Consider the following 15,843-nt stretch of genomic DNA (forward strand, 5'->3'; position numbering starts at 1 on the left):
TCTAAATACTCTCCCAAGAGATTTGGGCAAAGGCGTCGGCAGTCTGAACCAACGGTCTCGCTTCACCCAGCAACTCCTGACCATCAACCAGCACATCGTTCTCTCCAACAGTCTGCCAACTGTTCGATCCTACCAGCTCCCAAAACTTCATCATGAGTCCCATTTCTGTTCCCCATTCACCATACAGGGCCTCATAGTCCTCAAAGGAGACAGAGAGCACCTTGACGTCCTCTGCCTTTCCACTTGCTTTTGCCCAGACGGCGTAGTAGTCAGGGATGGTGTAGAGCGTCGTCGTGAGACGGACGTATTTTGCACTGTTCAAATCTGTACCAGCCTTGCTGGCGAGCAGAGCTTGGACATCGCCCTCGACGAGACCAGCAACTGCGGTACCGACATTCGAGATCGAGCCGAGCGAAGCAATCTCCGTCTGCAGGGAAGCAGGCGTCACGGCGAGATACTTTCCAGTCGGTTTCTACCAGCACACAGTATCATCAGCATCATCACAGCAATGATGATAGCAGCAACGAAATGGAATAACTCACCGCAACAAACGGCGTAAAAGGCGCATACAACAAGTTCGTCGCATAAAACGTGACCCAAAGAAAGACCGTCTTCTTCAACAACCCCTTCACATTGCTATCACTCTTAATAAACTCGTCAACCTTCGCCTTTGCCTCGAAATGCGGCACGACCACTTTTCCCTCCGACAAGGCCTTCGCATCAGGAAGCGTACTCCAGATATACAGTTCCAAGGTCAGAGTCTGTGCCGCAGCCCGCGCAAGATTCACGCCTTGCTGATACTCAATCTCAACTGCCTTGACCGGCCCCTCGCGCACAAAGGGCTCGAAGAAGTCGGTCACGGCGTATATGACGTGTACGCCTTCAAAGGCTTGAACGAGGCTGGCCTCGTCGTTGAGGTCTGCAGCGACGACTTCGATGCCCTTGGCTGCAAGGGCGAGGGCTTTGGGGCTCGAGGGGTTTCGGGTTACGGCCCGGAGTTTGTAGCTTGGGTTGGATTCGAGGGCATTCAGGACGGAGCCGCCTTGGGTTCCGGTTGCGCCAATGATTGCAATCGTTTTGGCCATTTTGAGAGAGTGGAGGAATTGGAGGATTTGGAATTTGTTTTGTGGTGGAAGTTGCAGTTGCAGTGGTTGTAGATGAGGGTTACCCACGATGGAGGCAGGGCAATTTTATACTGGACGGCACAGGTTACTTCTACATGGGTTTGTCACGGCGCATTTGAAATCACAGTTGCTATGGACCACTTACAACGCATCCGAAGATGTCATTCATCTATTTCTCATTGCTTGAAAGACTCTTCGTACCACCCCAATCATGGATCCTATTCGGGCATGGCCTGCAAGCCATATGCAGTCTGAATAATCTATCCGGGCAAGGGTCTTGATAATCTTGTTGACACATTGGCAAAGCTGAAGGCGTTATGGGAGGTTCATTTCTCATGCTATTCGAGCCTAGCTTACGCCCAATCATCGCTGAGTGTTCTGCAGTTACCCATGCGTCGGACACGCAGAGAGAAGGAGTCTAATTTCTGAGAAAATCACACATATGTATGTACCCTCCTGGAACAGCCATAGTTATACTTCTAGTAGTCCCAAGTGAATCATATCACGAATCTAGGCAGTTTCCTCGAGACCCTTTCCCCAGCTCCGATTCCAATTCCGACTCTCACTCTCACTGCCCAGCCTTCCAGCTCCCAACATCATCTCCCGACGCCAAAACCGGCGTGCGATCACTAAACTTGGCGATATCGTCAAAGATAGCCTTGGACCCCTCCGCCTTCAGAGCTGTGGCCGAGCTCTCGGCGCTCTCCCAGGTGAGAATGGCGGCGATCTTGTAGGGAGCATTTTCGGAGTTGAATTGCACGACCTTCCATTCCTTGAGACCGAAGGGACCCCATGTTTCGGCGACGAAAGGCATGTGGATTGCCAGGTAGTATTCGAGGTCGAAGGTTGTATCGGTGGGGTAGCTGACTGTTGTTGTGACGGACATTTTGGTGGTTGGTGGAGTGATTTGGAGGGTTGGAGTAGTTGATAGAGAGGAGGATTTGAGTCGGATGCTGAATACGTACGAGATACTGAAAGCGTTGACCTGTATTCAGAAGAGGAGAGGGAGGTAGAAGGAGGAATAGGTCAAGAAATGAGGGGAATGACCTCGGGAGCTCAAGGAGGCCGAGCGGGGCCGGCGGGAGTCATGGATCGATGGATACGCTTTCTAATCAGGAGCTGATGGCCGTGATCAACTCTTTTGCTCTTGTAAGCATAGCAACAGAAAACTGAAAAACAGACGGTCTTTGATAGGGTGCGTGCCGTCAAATTACTCTATAGAGTCGTCGTGCCCACAGCACTACGAGAACATGGTGCAACTTGCATCTATACCTGGGAAGGTGTGGGCCTTTGATGCCCTATTGCTTGCATGCAGCTTAGCAGATGGCACTGCGCGAGCGCATGCTTCAGCGCGGATTCTCCAAAGATGCATTCTACTTCCATACTTACTAAGTCAACAGTCTTTCTCAGTGTTTGGTTGAAGCGAAGTCTGCTACTACTGGAACAACAGCAAGCTCGGAATTTGCGCCTCAAGAAACAAAAGGGCCTTCTTGAAGGCCTACTACAACCCCTTCCATGACGCAGTCATAGTGGCGTATGGACCTTCTCTTTGATGGACTGCTTGGAGTTTCTGGTGAAACTCAGAGAGAGGACACGCCAAGTAGTCTAAAGCTTTCCCAGCAGGCTCCAAGATCCCATAGCATACAAAGATCGCTTATTTTAAGACATCTATCCTTGACGCATGTAGAGGAATTCTAGATCAGTCTTGCTAGAGGGTTCTTACGTTGTTGATGATGCCCATCATTAACCCTAACTCTCGTAAGCTGCCACTTTGTCAGCCTCGTATTAGTTAACAACTTTAGAATGCTGACAGTTCAAGCCATTACTCTTGCTACCTAGTCAAGCTTCTCACGAGCCGACGCCACTGGTTTTGTTGTTCTCGACGTGGTATAGCGGCAGTCATGGATTCCAAACATGGTTCCATTCCAAAGCATCATGCCTCTGGCCCTACCTAACTCTCTTGCCGACTTAATTTCTAGGGTGTTGAAAAAGTACTTTTAAAACGAGACTAGGGAATTTAGCGTGGGTGCTACTTTCTTGTTCTTTGTTCTTTGTTCTCTCTTTCTTTGTCTCAAAGTGTCCTACCCCCGCACAATCCCTTTCTACCCACCTTTCCCAACAATGGCACCCATCTCACTCAGTCTCGACCTTTCCAGCTTTCCAAAGCTCACTCGCGAGCAGGTAGGTCATGTTCGTCATTTCTGGAATATCAGTACAGCTCTCGATGGAGAATGGCCGCACATGGGCACCCAGGAGCCCGACCAGGCCTTCCTCGATGCGTACCGGTATCAGCTGGCCACAATGGCTTACGGGGCAGGTGTAACGCACTATCATCGCCTTCCTGCAATGAGAAGTCTCTTCAAACCTTTAATCCGCACCTTAATTCGAAAAATGTTGCGGCGCGAGGTCTGGAGTTATTGGTACCTCACCTCGCAGTCAGGCAACCGGCTCGATCCAGGCCTGAAAACCCTCCGCAAGCCATGGGCGAATCCTGTGGTGACTGAAAACATTATGTATAGTGGGCATTTGTTACTCATGACGAGCCTCTACGCGATGCTTTTCGATGATGATGATGAGTTTGGGCAGAAGGGGAGTCTAACTTTCGACTGGGATCCGTTGTTCTGGGGCATGGGGCCTGAGAAGTTCGAGTATGATAATGCCTCTCTTCAGGTTGCTATCTTGAAGGAGATGGAGAGAGGGGGTTGGGCTGGCGTTTGTTGCGAGCCTAATTTGATATTTGTCGTTTGTAATCAGTTTCCTGTAAGTGAACTTCTGCCTAGTCGAATGAAGAAGCAAGCTGACTTTGGCAGATTATTGCGATATGGTATAATGATGTGCGCCATGGGACAAATATTGTTCAAGGTGTTCTGGAGAAGTATTGGAGTGCAATACAGAAGAAGCAAATGATCACTTCTGATGGCTTGTTTGTTGACTGGCTTTTCTTGAAGCAAGGAAACACGAAACCAGCAGGTGGGATAGGGTTTACCGCATGGTGAGTCTAAGGTATGTATGCCTCTGGGCGAATGCTCATACTTTCTAGGGCAGCCGCATTTATGAATACTTGGAACTCCGAGTTCGTACGAAGCAGTTATGACAAGCAGACATTGGGATTCATCACCAACATAAACGACAACATCGAGCTTCATCACCCAGCAATTGGTTCAGCAATCCGCCAACTCGTCCAAGAAGAGAGTGTTGACGCAAACTCGTCCGAAACACTACAACGAGCCCGAGTGAAACATCTTGAGGGTTCACCGGTAGGGTCCAAGTACATGCAACCGTATTTCGGGTATGTGGTTCAATGGCTCTCGGAGCTCGGGAAGGAAGCAGAGCTTGAAGCACTCCTTCATTACGCTGACACTCATTTCTCTCCCACCTGGGATAAAGGAGGGCTTTACTATCCCCGCGATGACCGAATCACGAATAAGTCGGCTGAGTGGAAGTATGTTGATCCCTTCACAGGAAATGCGGCAATCGGATATGCAAGGCTCAACATAGAAGATGGTCAGAGGAAGATGTGGGAGAGACCGTGGACTCGCGAGGCTTTGTCCAAGCGCCCCTGGGTTGACGGACTGAACTACTCACAGGGAGCTGACTGCTTGCGGGGATGGTGGGCTGAGGAAGAGCAGGCTATGGTAGTGACATTACGCTCATGGGATGATACTAAGCACACGCTCGAGTTCTTCATCATGGATCTGCCAGTAGGCCACTGGGGAGTGTATGAGAACGGCAGCTTGATCGCCGAGCACCATCTTCCAGTAGGTGGAGCTATTCAAGTTTCGAGTACATTTCATGCAGCACAAGAGGTGGATACAGTGATGGTCAGACTGTAATGGAAATATTCTATCTCTTAAACCTTGGCAACTCTGTGATTTGCAGCTCGTAGAAATAAAAGGAGTCGGTATGGCAGGGTTGAGCCTTCCTATCCTGTACCTTGTTAGTGAAGAAGGTGGTGCGAGGGGCCCGTGAGCAGATCGCTCCTTCCTAGATGGATTTATTTCGGTCGTGCTTTTTTAGCTTGAGTCATACCTGCCTGTTTTCAATTCTCATTCTCAGGAAGGTGCGATGGACGCCGTCACTAGGTGCTCCTTCCCAATCTGTGGTCGCGCCTTCCTTTTCAAATATGCCGTCCATGAGGAAGGAGCGCTGCGCAAGTCACTCTTTCTACCCTGTACACATCTCCATTCTCAGGAAGGTGCGGTGAACGCCGTTGGGGCTCGCTCCTTCCTATTATATAACCCTATTTCGGCAGGCGCGATTGGCTGGTTGGGCATGGTGGCACCTTCTTAATCAGAGGCCATGCCTTGCTTTGGGTAGTGGATTCTAGTTCCGTGAGAACAGAGCAAAGAACTAAAGATCAAAGACGCCTATGACAAGCATGTTGAGTTTTCCTGCAGCGGAAGCCCGTCCTAGGGCAGGTATTCCGGATGGATGACGAGACATTCGTGTATCTCTAGCAGCTTCAGTTGATTATTAGCAAGCAAGACAAATAGCTCCGGAGGCATGACAAGGCAAGACTAGTCTTAGCTCAGATTACAGGGTGAATTGACGTCTGATTGCTTGGATCAATCAAACTACACTTTTTAAGGTGGACGCTACACGTAATCCTACTACTCCTTCGGGCATGAAGAGCGGGCGCGGCTGAGCATGTGGAGCTTGTGAACTGCAGACGACCGTTCTAACTTCCTGATTCCTTCAGATCCAGATTCTTCCAATGATGCTAATTGCGTATACTGAGCCTCGTATAGGGCCCGGATGTATACAACCCGGAACTCCGAGTTGTCGCCAAGAGAGGGTTGCTTTGAAATCCGGAGTATTCAGCCGCAACAACACGATCATACTATGAGAAAGAAAGGTATATAGAGAGTTGAATAGTAGTCTATAGTATTCTCAAGCTCAATAGCCTCCTGTACCGCAGTCACATCATAGCCGAGAAACTCGAAATGGACACTCTCATCCGAACCCCTCATAGGAAGCCCTATCCCGAAATCAGCCCTCTCCAGCCAGCTTTGTCCCAGCAAGGCCGTACAATCCTCGTTACAGGGGGTAGCTCCGGAATCGGCTACGCAATCGCACGAGCATTTGCACAAGCTCGCGCAAAGAAGGTGATAATCCTCGGACGGCGAGAAAGGGCAGTGGAGACAGCAGTTGCGTCTTTGCGTGCGGAATTCTCCTTTGAAGGCGAGATCGTCGGGCGGGTATGTGATATCGCCGATCTCCAGAGCATCGATAGACTATGGGACGAGTTTGCCGCAGAGGGGATCGTCATTGACGTTGCCGTCCTGAATGCGGCCAGCTTCTCCCAAAACAAGCCGGTGCTGGAGCTCGGTGTTGAGACCCTGCTCGATGATTATCGAGTCAACGTGCTTGCTCCTTATCGCTTTGCGCAGAGACTGGACGGGCAGAGCACGCAGAGTAAGAATGTATACACTATCCTTTCCACCATGTTCGGGCTAGCCTAGCGCATATCACGAAAGAAGTTATTGACTCTGCTATAGTATCTTGTCAATGTATCGACAGTAGCAATCCATAATCCCGACATGGCACCGACAAATTTGAATTACGGCGCGAGCAAAAACGCAGCCGCACTACTCCTCCAGCTTATCACAAGAGAAATACCACCGGATAAGTTGCAAATTCTCAGCTTCCATCCGGGTGCCATCTTGACGCAAAGTGCCCGAGATCATGGGTACGACGAGAATACTTTGCCTTGGGATGATGGTAAGCACTCTGTGATTGCAGACATATTTTGATCTGGGTTTGTCCGCTAATCAGCAACTTGTAGAAAATCTACCAGGCCAGTTTGCTGTTTGGGCGGCATCTGACGAGGCGCGCTTCTTGAATGGACGGTTTGTGCATGCTGCTTGGGACGTTACCGAACTGCGGTCTGGCAAGACGAGGGAGTTGCTTGATGAAGACCCTAATCTGCTCAAGATAGGAGTCAAGGGTATCTAGTATATCACGGTGGGCTCTTGGGGTTCGTGCTTAGAAGAGGTTGTTTCTATCAGCAGTTCACAGTTAGGCTCAATGTAGTGCAGCGCACATCATATACCACAATCCGATAATATCATTCTGGGCCTCAAAGTAAAAACCCAACGACGCCTCAGACATGATAGGCAGTCGTCTCAATTCCCTCCACAAACTCCACAATCGCCTTTCCAACCTGTTCAGGCGCCTCAATACAATGCCAATGCCCTACCTGCCTGAGAACTTCCATCTTCTTATTCTCGCTCGACACATGGTCATAGATATGCTGGCAACCCTCCATACTTGCAGATTTATCCTCCTCCCCGGCAATAAGCAAGAACGGCGCTTTTATCAGTCCGTAGTCAACCGTTGGCGCGTTTGCGATCGCCTGGCATAAAGCCGCGTATCCCTTGGGGTTTTGCCCGAGGACGAGCTCGCGTATGAAGGCGCGGGCAAGTGGTGTAGAGGCGGAGCCGGTAGCTTGATAGGGAATGGCATTTGCGAGAGATTCCATGCCGCCTATTGTTGTTAGTACTTGTCGATCTATATTACGAATGAAGTGGACATTACCCTCCGTCGCGGTTTGGCTGCGCTTCTGCATGACTGATGTGAGAGTCTCCGAAGGGTGGGTTGGTCCGATCGCCACAATCCCCTTGACGCGGTTTGCGTGTTCTGAGCCTAGAAGGGTTACGACAAGCCCACCCATGGAGTGGCCGACTACCACGGCTTCGGGGATGTCGAGCGCATCGAGCACGGCGATTGCATCGGCGGCGATTGAGGCGATTGAAACAGACTGGTCTGTGTATGTCGAGCGGGCGGCGCCATATGTATCAACAGTGATGCAACGATGTTTGGCAGTCAGGTGGGGGATGACGGGAAAGTAATAGTTCTGGGAGGAGCCGAGGCCATGGATGAAGTAGAATGTGAGGCCGCCGGCGGGAGCTCCGTCTGGGTGGGAGTCGGTATAGTGCAATTGGTGGTTGTTGACGGAAATTAGAGGCATCTTGACGGTCTGAGATATGGACGAAGGGAGATATGTAGATGTCTGAATGAATTTAATATTGCGGGGTTAACTTAAAAGGCTATCGGAATAGATAACGAAACACAAGAAATGGAACAATATCCCAAACGTCATACGTATTCAGCCGTCTATATCCGACCAATCCTCACCCAAAACCATCCCAAGAAACGCCAATGCTTTCCTAGCCAATTTGCTGTCCTGCTCCCACAAAAACGCAATTTGTCTTTCGTTCATCCGTCGAATTTCAAGGGGCTGTCACAATGTCAGCATATCAACAACCATACCGAAAACAGGACCCGCTATGGATCCGAAGTCTTCCCGCCGGCTCCGTCGGATCGGAAGCATCCATACCTTGAACTTTGAGAATGTATGTTTTGCCTTTAGTTGTCTCCGCTGAAACAGACTTCGCAAATATGTTAGTGAGAGGTTCAGTATCGGTGGTGTACTGTAGAAAAGGTATTGACTGCGTGCTCAGTGGGCGTCCAATTTGAGCAGCTCCTCGTCAAAGCTCGCACCAGGATCAAACTCATGAGCAAATTCCTCGAGCAATAGCGCCGTGTCATCCTGGAAAGAACTTGTGGGAAGCTCGGCAGCGACCGAAGTTTCCGCCTGAACAATGGTCACAGTAGCTTCAATCGCTTCCTCATCGTCGAATGCCGAGCAGTCTGAAAACTCGTCTTCATCGTCATATTGGATTCTCGCGCCAGGGTCAGAGGCTTTTGTGTCTTCGGCAGGAAGCTCCTTCTCGTCCTCCTCGAGGGCCATCACCACCTGCTCCAGAGCCTCATCTTCGAATATCATGTCATCATTATCGAATTCGTCAGAGTCGCTCGACTGTGCCGTTCCCTCACTATCACTACCCGCCTGCGCGTGCTCCTCCTCTCTGTCCTCTGGCTCGGCACTGACCGGCGTCGCTTTCTTGATGAAGTTGAAGAGAAGCGGTTGACTGGCCGGTATTTTTGGCGCATGCGGATCAGGGATTCCCTGCCGCAGTCGTTCTTCGCGAGCTTTAGCTTCCTTCTCCACCTTCTTCTTCTTATCCTTTATGCGTTGTTTCTCTTTCTCCCGAAGTTTCTTGGCTCGTCGCTCGCGTTCCTCTTCGCGCTCGATGCGTGCGATTTGAGACGCTGTGAATTGGAACCGCTTGTTGCTTCGTTGATACCGGCGGCGCACGGCTCTAGATTTCTCGAACGTAGCTTTTGGGCGATCATCAGCCATCGTTACGTTGGAGGATGTGCGGTTTGTAAAGTTCGTAGTCTTCGATGGTTCGTGCGGAAGGTAGACATCGAGTATGTAAGTTTCTATCTTTCGTGATCAACAATTGGGATAAAAATAAAAGGCCGTGCCTGGTAGTTGCCTGCACATTCACTTGTAAACAAATCAGCAGCTGAAAGGGGGGCATTGATAGGATCCGGTGTTCGGTGATACTGTTAACCCATGCCGCTAGGCCAAAGTAGGTACTGTGTCTGGCAGACTGTGATTACAGACACACTGTAAGGCTTGAGCACACTCATTGGATCAGAGCTCCTGAGGGCCTTGAGAATAGAATCATTCGATTAGAGGGGGCTTTCAGATTTTAAGCCATCTAGATATGCTAGATGGATCTGGTCATCTTCGTATTCCACTGAATCAGTCTGGGGAATTTCGCGACGCCAGCCAGCCAGCCCGCTCTTATCGATAAGGATAAGCCATTTCATCCACTAGTCCCAATCAGGACCCGTCCCGCATTCTTGCTGCCTAAGGCCGAAAAATCGTCATCAGAATTATCGGAGCTATTATTGCAACAACTCCAACGATTCCCCGCGGCAACTAGATGCGGCTTTTTTTCTTGTCTCCTCATAGACTATAGAACACACCAACATGCGACTCGTCAAGAACAAGATTGAACACAATGGCGCCGGCAGCGTCACCCTTATCCCTGAAGAGCCGGAAGACATGGTACGTCACTTCACCCCGCCAGGCACAATTCATTCCACGATACGTATACAAGGCCTATAGTCCATTTCTAATTATGATGGCTGCAGTGGCATGCATACAACCTCATTTTCCCCGGTGATCTTCTCTACGCAACCGCAATCCGTCGGGTAACAACCACCGCCGCAACAGGGTCAACGAGCTCCTCCCGAGTCCGCATGACGCTCGAAATCAGAGTTAAATCACTAGACTTTGATCCTCAAAACTCCCAGCTCCACGTTAGCGGACAGATCATGAACGAGACGCAGCATACAAAGATTGGGCAACACCATACACTGGATTTAGAACTTAATCGACAATTCACGCTAGAGAAGGGGTCTGGGCCCGATAGTGAGGGGAGCGGGTGGGATAGTGTTGCGGTGGAAGCGTTGAAAGATGCGGTTGATGAAGGTGGAAACCGGAGGGCGGAGGCCGTTGCGGTTGTTATGCAGGAGGGTATTGCGCATATCTGTTTCCTGGGGCAATTTCGGACGATACTGAAGCAGAAGGTTGAGATGAGTGTGCCTAGGAAGAGGGTGGGCGGTAGTGATCATGATAAGGTACATCCCTCCATATTTTGGAAAGCATACTCGACGTAAGGCATTGCTAACTGGAAACATCAGACAATGACAAAATTCTACCAAACAACTCTCGATACCCTCCTTCGACACCTCGACTTTAACACCTCTATAACTTCTGTAACATCTACAACCGACCCCGTTCGCCCCATCCTCCTTGCCTCCCCCGGCTTCACAGCAACCGCATTCCAGAAACACATCCAGTCAGTCGCAAACACTACAACTCCAGCTCTCAAACGCCTCCTTCCCTCGATCGTCGTCGTCCACTCCGCCTCCGGCTACCTCCACTCCCTAACTGAAGTTTTACAATCACCAACTGTAAAGGCTTTGCTCAGCGACACGAAACACGCACGCGAAACAAAACTCATGGACGACTTTCACGAGCAGCTACGCAAGGAGACGAATCGGGCTACGTATGGACCCAGGGAGGTCGAGCATGCTGTTGACCAGGGTGCTGTCGGACGTGGGGGTGGGGTATTGATTATATCAAATCGACTGTTTAGGTCGCAGGATGTTGCAGAGAGGAAGAGGTGGGTTGCGCTCGTGGATCGGGTGAGGGATGTCGAGGGGGGTGAGGTTAGGGTGTTGAGTTCTGAGCATGAGAGCGGGAGGAGGCTCGATGGGTTAGGTGGGATTGCGGCGATATTGACGTTCCCTATCAGCGATGAAGATCTAGCGTCAGATAGTGAATGATAGATCATCTTTGTTCTGGGCTCTGCTAATGTTGTCCAGTAGTAGTGGTTTGCACCTACCTATACTCGAGATTTTGCCCAAAACGGTACATGGTCGTCGTCGAGTCCACCATGGCAAGACTCCAGTCTTGTTCAATGGGGTTTCCAAGTGCGCTGCTCTCGCCATTGCTAGCTAGACACCTTTTATTCCGCATGAACCACGTACGGCCTGGCAACAACCCTAATTACATACGTACAATTTTTCTTGAGAAGTCAAGTGCAACTGTTTCTGCGCCTCGATTTCAATCACTCGATAAACAGGGGTACCTCGCGGTACCAAGGAGGTGAGCCCCTCCCTCTTTGAGACCCATTGTTATGATGGATAAAAGACCTCGACAACAATATCATGTCCCAAAGAACGCCTCGCGAGACTAAGGAAATAATACCATAGTAATGACAAATACTTGCACTCGCACTCTAAGTCTAGGGGGCCATCAATATCTCAATCCCCACTTGGATTAAATCTCCGAAAACAAACTAGTAACTATGACCTTTCCGTTCTTCTGCGGGGTAAATGATAAATCGAACCGTAAGCTAAGATCCAGACCTCGAGGCTCGAGTCAAGCAGGATCCATCATCCCAGCCAGGAGATTGATTATCCCAGACACGGGTCATCGGCGCAAGAATAATCATGGCCATCTGGCATCTGGCATCTGGCATCAAGTCAATAATAACACTAACACTAATAGTGACGAGTGACAGCAAACTGCGGAGATGAGTGCCGCCCGCCAAGCAAGCCAAAGATGAACGGCGCGTAAATTTAGCAACAGGGGCGGGTTTTTAGTGTCGCCAGTGGCTTGGGGCTGCTGCGGTTGTGTTCCTTGGTTCGTTATTTGTCATTTCATTGATTGGGCTCCATGGTTCTTAGTGTAGTAATCCGGAATTGATAGTGGAAATGAGTTGCTAGTAAGTACATAGGCTGTAGTATGGGTATATCGTAGATGCAGGTGCAAGGCAGAATTGAACAAGTAAGGAGGAGGAAAATGCCGACTATGCAAGAATGCAGTCCCGGGTTGGAAATCATGCGCCAAAGGCCAGATGACAAATGAAATATAAAAAAAAAAAACTCAACAAATGAACAAATGAACAAATGAACAAGTCTATAGATCAGAGACAACGGAAATGAGAATATTATCCGCTGGTCTTGGCTTTCTTTGTTCGAGATATCGGCCTCTGAGATATCTCTCCTTTTGCATTGGATTCGGTTCGCCGTCGTTTGCGTTGAGGTTCTGGAGCTTCTGATTGTTGACCATTATGTCGCTCGGCTCTTTCACGTTCTCGCGCATCAATGTAGTCCAATTGCGCCTCGCATTGTTCTGCAGTATAAGCAGTTGTTGCTCCCAATTCTGCCATCTTGGAACGTTTAGCAAAAGTCAAGTTCGTTCTTGAATTTGACACTCACCTTTTGTGCAATGAACCTGTACTTTTGTTGTTCCCAGTAATGCCTAGCGCGCAAAAGAACCTGAATCTAGAAATGTTGATCGTCAGCACTTATGGTCGTGTCCTCTCTTTGAATCTCAGCTCGCGCGGTACACATACGCACATCATGCTCGGCCCACTGTGCCAGCCGTTCTTTACGTCTGCGCGACTGCCGCATCTGTAGACGGGCCTCGGTGGCATCCTTGTTGTACCTTTCACGGAACATCTCCCGGATGACTTTCCAGGCCAGATTTTGCTCCCGGAGCTCTTCGACAAAGGCATCTTCTTCCTCAGCCTGCGGGTCTCGCCGTCCGCGGCCTGGTGCTCGGGGTCGCTGTGAATTTGAATCGGTATAACTCTGCCTCCGTTCCTGCTCTAGGCGCTGAAGCCCTTCAGGGTGGGGAAGAATCGAAACCGGTGGCTGCTCACGCGGTAAAGACTGTCTGGATCCGCGTCGAGCTCTCTTTCTTGATGGCTGCGGGGAGAAAGTTTCTTCTCTGAGTCCATATCCGGTCGGTGCAATTCCCAGGCCAACATTGGGATCGGCAGTCAACTCACTCGGAAACGGCGTGGTGATCCCAAGTCCGTGGTGGGGAATTGATTCCGATACAGAATACTGGTACTCCTGCGAATGGTGACTGATCACCGGGCTCGTTCGAGTATGCGCGTATGTGTGTTCTGGCAAGCTGATTGGGGTAAGAATCGCCGAGGTCTGGTAAGGTGCGTTGTACGGATGATTGACCACCGCATAAGGGGACTGTAGAAACCAAGGGCGTCAGTTTGCTTGAACAAATATTCGGGAATTTATTCACTCAGACATACACGCTCCAGTCCCGGCCAATGGGGGTGCATGCTCGCATAGTAATCCTCCATCTCTTCGCTAGTATTGCAACCGGTCTGGGCAAATGACATTTGTCTGGAGTATTCGTGCGAAGACTGACAGAGCATAGAAGCGAGTCAATCAGAATGTGTCTGGAAGCGCCAAAAGGGAGGTTCGTGGGTCAAACGTATAAATGAAACGTTTGGGGGAACAGGCAATAGAGAGGCCAGTATAGAGGGCGGCAAACGGAAGGAATTCGACGAATAGGTTGAAACTTAGAAGAGTACAATATATGAGTTCGTTAAACCCTGGTTTGATGTGTTATGAGCTGATGATCCCTTCGAGTAATGAGACTATAGAGTCATTCGAGGTGTACTGCTGCTTCAGAGTAGAGCAAGGTGATGGAGAAATTTCTAGTCGCAGTGCCGGAGAGGTTCATATACTCCAGTCAAGGATATCAACAGAGGCCAAAATGCCTTGCGAGGCAAAGCCAGACTCATGAAGCTTTTTCTTTCAACAGGCTCAGAGGGCTCGAAAATGTGTGATTAATGCCGCCGACCATAACCGTGCCGCACAAGACCTCTGCTAACAAGAGGCTTAGGATGGACGATTGAGTCTGCATTTAAGCGCCCAGTTATTCCGGGGGGATCCATTTTTTAGGAGGGCCATCATGCAGCATCGAGAATAATAATAATTAGATGGAAGAGAGAATCTAGCCCCCAAATGTCGGGGCTCAGACTCTGCATATGATTTTTCGAGGCCCACCGCGGTCACTCTTGACAAGGGCTAAGGCAGGATGGATCGAAGTCCCAGTGCTTCGGATCTCCAGGGGTGTGGAAACCTTGAAAGAGGAGTCAATCGCGACAGGAGAAGTTTTGGGCTTAGCGGCCCTGAAACCAAATCACCTTCGGTTGATTAGCGCTTAGTTGACAAGAAAAAGGTACCAGGTAGAACCTTGTCTACTACAAGCTAGACGGGCTTTTACAACAAAGAGCTCTGCGATGCGTCTTGGACGTAGTCTCGTAGATCATCCGCAGTCCCAACGGCCCTGGGATAGCGAATGCAATACCGATGATGATCGTAATGTTGACAGTCGACAAGCTACAAAGGAGTAAGGAGGGTCTGATTGTAGCCCCCAAAATCCGCAGTCCTGGGCAGGAATTCTTAGTTTCATTATGGAGAGCTGCCGTGGTAGCTAAGGATTCCTTGGCATCGCGCGTAAGATCGGGCACAGGACCAAACGGAGAGTTTTCATAGAAGCTTGGGAGGCTCGGACTTGAAGTGTCGGCCCTGAGCCAGTCCTGACAGATACTTGATATTGAGAGGTGGTGGTGTTTCTTTTTTTTGCTTCCCTGTTGCGGCTGCGGCTGTTGACCCCGTGTGGATTGCGATGATGCACCGCCTAGGATTAACTTAGGCTAGCGTGGCAGGGCCGCAGCTTCTCGTCAGAATCGAACCATAACTGAACGCAATTAGACGCCCAGGCTGACCACCATGGTTGGCGGAGTTCGTCGCTCATCGCTCGTCGGCTTCGAGTCGCAAAAGCAACCCAAGACGACACTGGGGCGGGAAGATGGATCTGGTGGAACACCCCAATTTAGTGCATTATTATACTCTGTCTGAAATCAAAATAATGAATGAGTTTGATGTGAGGACCCCACTCAAACTACATACTCCAGGCATCCCATACGTCAGTATCTTGAAGTTAGAGTATTCGAAGGAGGGTCTTTCGCAGACTTAGCCTTTGGTACCAGAGCGTATTCTTCCTTCCGGTGGCCTGCATCTGATCATCCATCTTTGCCCACGTGTTGCGACAAGCAGTGACCGGTTACGCGCCAAAAACGACACGAGGCTGGCCGCTGGAGTCGCTCTGACGTTTTTCGAGCACAGGTTTCCAATCGATAAGAGGAGATGTTGAGCTGGGGGCGAAGGCGGCGCCTAAGACTGGAGTAACGATACGCATTACGCTCAACCCAGTTCGATAGGTGGGGTACAAAGTAAGGAGGCAGATAGACTGGTAGTTGATTGCATTATCAACGGCCGAAGTGAAATAATCAAGAGTATGGACGGCCCCTCAATTGATTGAAGGAAGAGATCGAGGATGGATTGATTGTGTCTTGCCAGCCAAGACCGCGTACCTAGAGAGGCACGTGATGTATATACCTACCTACCTGTCCGTACATTCTTCTATCATCTACGCCGTAGTTACAGTACGGGCCACCCCACCCCC

At 50.0% G+C, this 15,843-nt stretch overlaps 8 protein-coding genes across 8 annotated transcripts; 3 read left to right on the forward strand and 5 right to left on the reverse strand.

The window, feature by feature from the left end:
• Position 1: 1 nt before the first annotated feature.
• BJY04DRAFT_207793 (uncharacterized protein) lies at positions 2–1,085 on the reverse strand (the record flags this gene model as incomplete). The annotated part of the gene is made up of 2 exons (XM_073713901.1): positions 2–472; positions 543–1,085. The coding sequence occupies 2 exons, from the start codon at positions 1,083–1,085 to the stop codon at positions 2–4; spliced, it is 1,014 nt and encodes a 337-aa protein (XP_073570971.1).
• A 358-nt stretch (positions 1,086–1,443) lies between these two features.
• Positions 1,444–2,153, reverse strand: BJY04DRAFT_190124 (uncharacterized protein). Its single transcript, XM_073711465.1, has one exon. The coding sequence runs from the start codon at positions 2,008–2,010 to the stop codon at positions 1,693–1,695; it is 318 nt and encodes a 105-aa protein (XP_073570972.1). The 5' UTR covers positions 2,011–2,153; the 3' UTR covers positions 1,444–1,692.
• A 1,044-nt stretch (positions 2,154–3,197) lies between these two features.
• BJY04DRAFT_228039 (uncharacterized protein) lies at positions 3,198–4,957 on the forward strand (the record flags this gene model as incomplete). The annotated part of the gene is made up of 3 exons (XM_073718752.1): positions 3,198–3,884; positions 3,935–4,116; positions 4,165–4,957. Exons 1-3 carry the CDS (start codon positions 3,246–3,248, stop codon positions 4,955–4,957), a joined length of 1,614 nt encoding a protein of 537 aa, XP_073570973.1. The 5' UTR covers positions 3,198–3,245.
• A 1,110-nt stretch (positions 4,958–6,067) lies between these two features.
• BJY04DRAFT_218676 (SDR family NAD(P)-dependent oxidoreductase) lies at positions 6,068–7,079 on the forward strand (the record flags this gene model as incomplete). Its single annotated transcript, XM_073716369.1, has 3 exons — positions 6,068–6,547; positions 6,623–6,845; positions 6,910–7,079. The coding sequence occupies 3 exons, from the start codon at positions 6,068–6,070 to the stop codon at positions 7,077–7,079; spliced, it is 873 nt and encodes a 290-aa protein (XP_073570974.1).
• Positions 7,080–7,200: 121 nt separating this feature from the next.
• On the reverse strand, positions 7,201–8,168 carry BJY04DRAFT_190128 (alpha/beta fold hydrolase). Its single transcript, XM_073711466.1, has 2 exons — positions 7,662–8,168; positions 7,201–7,610 (listed from the first exon to the last, which is right to left on the reverse strand). The coding sequence occupies exons 1-2, from the start codon at positions 8,092–8,094 to the stop codon at positions 7,228–7,230; spliced, it is 816 nt and encodes a 271-aa protein (XP_073570975.1). The 5' UTR covers positions 8,095–8,168; the 3' UTR covers positions 7,201–7,227.
• BJY04DRAFT_190129 (uncharacterized protein) lies at positions 8,155–9,737 on the reverse strand. Its single transcript, XM_073711467.1, has 2 exons — positions 8,464–9,737; positions 8,155–8,364 (listed from the first exon to the last, which is right to left on the reverse strand). The coding sequence occupies exon 1, from the start codon at positions 9,328–9,330 to the stop codon at positions 8,584–8,586; it is 747 nt and encodes a 248-aa protein (XP_073570976.1). The 5' UTR covers positions 9,331–9,737; the 3' UTR covers positions 8,155–8,364; positions 8,464–8,583.
• A 173-nt stretch (positions 9,738–9,910) lies between these two features.
• On the forward strand, positions 9,911–11,452 carry BJY04DRAFT_66807 (putative translation factor pelota). The gene is made up of 3 exons (XM_073720826.1): positions 9,911–10,050; positions 10,137–10,625; positions 10,689–11,452. Exons 1-3 carry the CDS (start codon positions 9,973–9,975, stop codon positions 11,334–11,336), a joined length of 1,215 nt encoding a protein of 404 aa, XP_073570977.1. The 5' UTR covers positions 9,911–9,972; the 3' UTR covers positions 11,337–11,452.
• Positions 11,453–12,172: 720 nt separating this feature from the next.
• On the reverse strand, positions 12,173–14,212 carry BJY04DRAFT_66823 (uncharacterized protein). The gene is made up of 4 exons (XM_073720827.1): positions 13,616–14,212; positions 12,918–13,550; positions 12,777–12,842; positions 12,173–12,727 (listed from the first exon to the last, which is right to left on the reverse strand). Exons 1-4 carry the CDS (start codon positions 13,739–13,741, stop codon positions 12,506–12,508), a joined length of 1,047 nt encoding a protein of 348 aa, XP_073570978.1. The 5' UTR covers positions 13,742–14,212; the 3' UTR covers positions 12,173–12,505.
• Between the last annotated feature and the right edge of the window lie 1,631 nt (positions 14,213–15,843).

Source organism: Aspergillus karnatakaensis (genome assembly GCF_047715665.1).
Source record: "Aspergillus karnatakaensis strain CBS 102800 unplaced genomic scaffold BJY04scaffold_26, whole genome shotgun sequence".
NCBI classification, from domain to species: domain Eukaryota; kingdom Fungi; phylum Ascomycota; class Eurotiomycetes; order Eurotiales; family Aspergillaceae; genus Aspergillus; species Aspergillus karnatakaensis.

Coding starts and splice junctions, on each gene's coding strand:
- BJY04DRAFT_66823 (XM_073720827.1), bottom strand. CDS start 13,741: ATGCTCTGTCAGTCTTCGCACGAATACTCCAGACAAATGTCATTTGCC. Junction 13,551..13,615: donor ATTGGCCGGGACTGGAGCGT/GTATGTCTGAGT, acceptor TGGTTTCTACAG/TCCCCTTATGCGGTGGTCAA. Junction 12,728..12,776: donor ACAGGTTCATTGCACAAAAG/GTGAGTGTCAAA, acceptor AAACGTTCCAAG/ATGGCAGAATTGGGAGCAAC.
- BJY04DRAFT_190124 (XM_073711465.1), bottom strand. CDS start 2,010: ATGTCCGTCACAACAACAGTCAGCTACCCCACCGATACAACCTTCGAC.
- BJY04DRAFT_190128 (XM_073711466.1), bottom strand. CDS start 8,094: ATGCCTCTAATTTCCGTCAACAACCACCAATTGCACTATACCGACTCC. Junction 7,611..7,661: donor CAGCCAAACCGCGACGGAGG/GTAATGTCCACT, acceptor TAACAACAATAG/GCGGCATGGAATCTCTCGCA.
- BJY04DRAFT_190129 (XM_073711467.1), bottom strand. CDS start 9,330: ATGGCTGATGATCGCCCAAAAGCTACGTTCGAGAAATCTAGAGCCGTG.
- BJY04DRAFT_66807 (XM_073720826.1), top strand. CDS start 9,973: ATGCGACTCGTCAAGAACAAGATTGAACACAATGGCGCCGGCAGCGTC. Junction 10,051..10,136: donor CTGAAGAGCCGGAAGACATG/GTACGTCACTTC, acceptor TGATGGCTGCAG/TGGCATGCATACAACCTCAT. Junction 10,626..10,688: donor GCGGTAGTGATCATGATAAG/GTACATCCCTCC, acceptor TGGAAACATCAG/ACAATGACAAAATTCTACCA.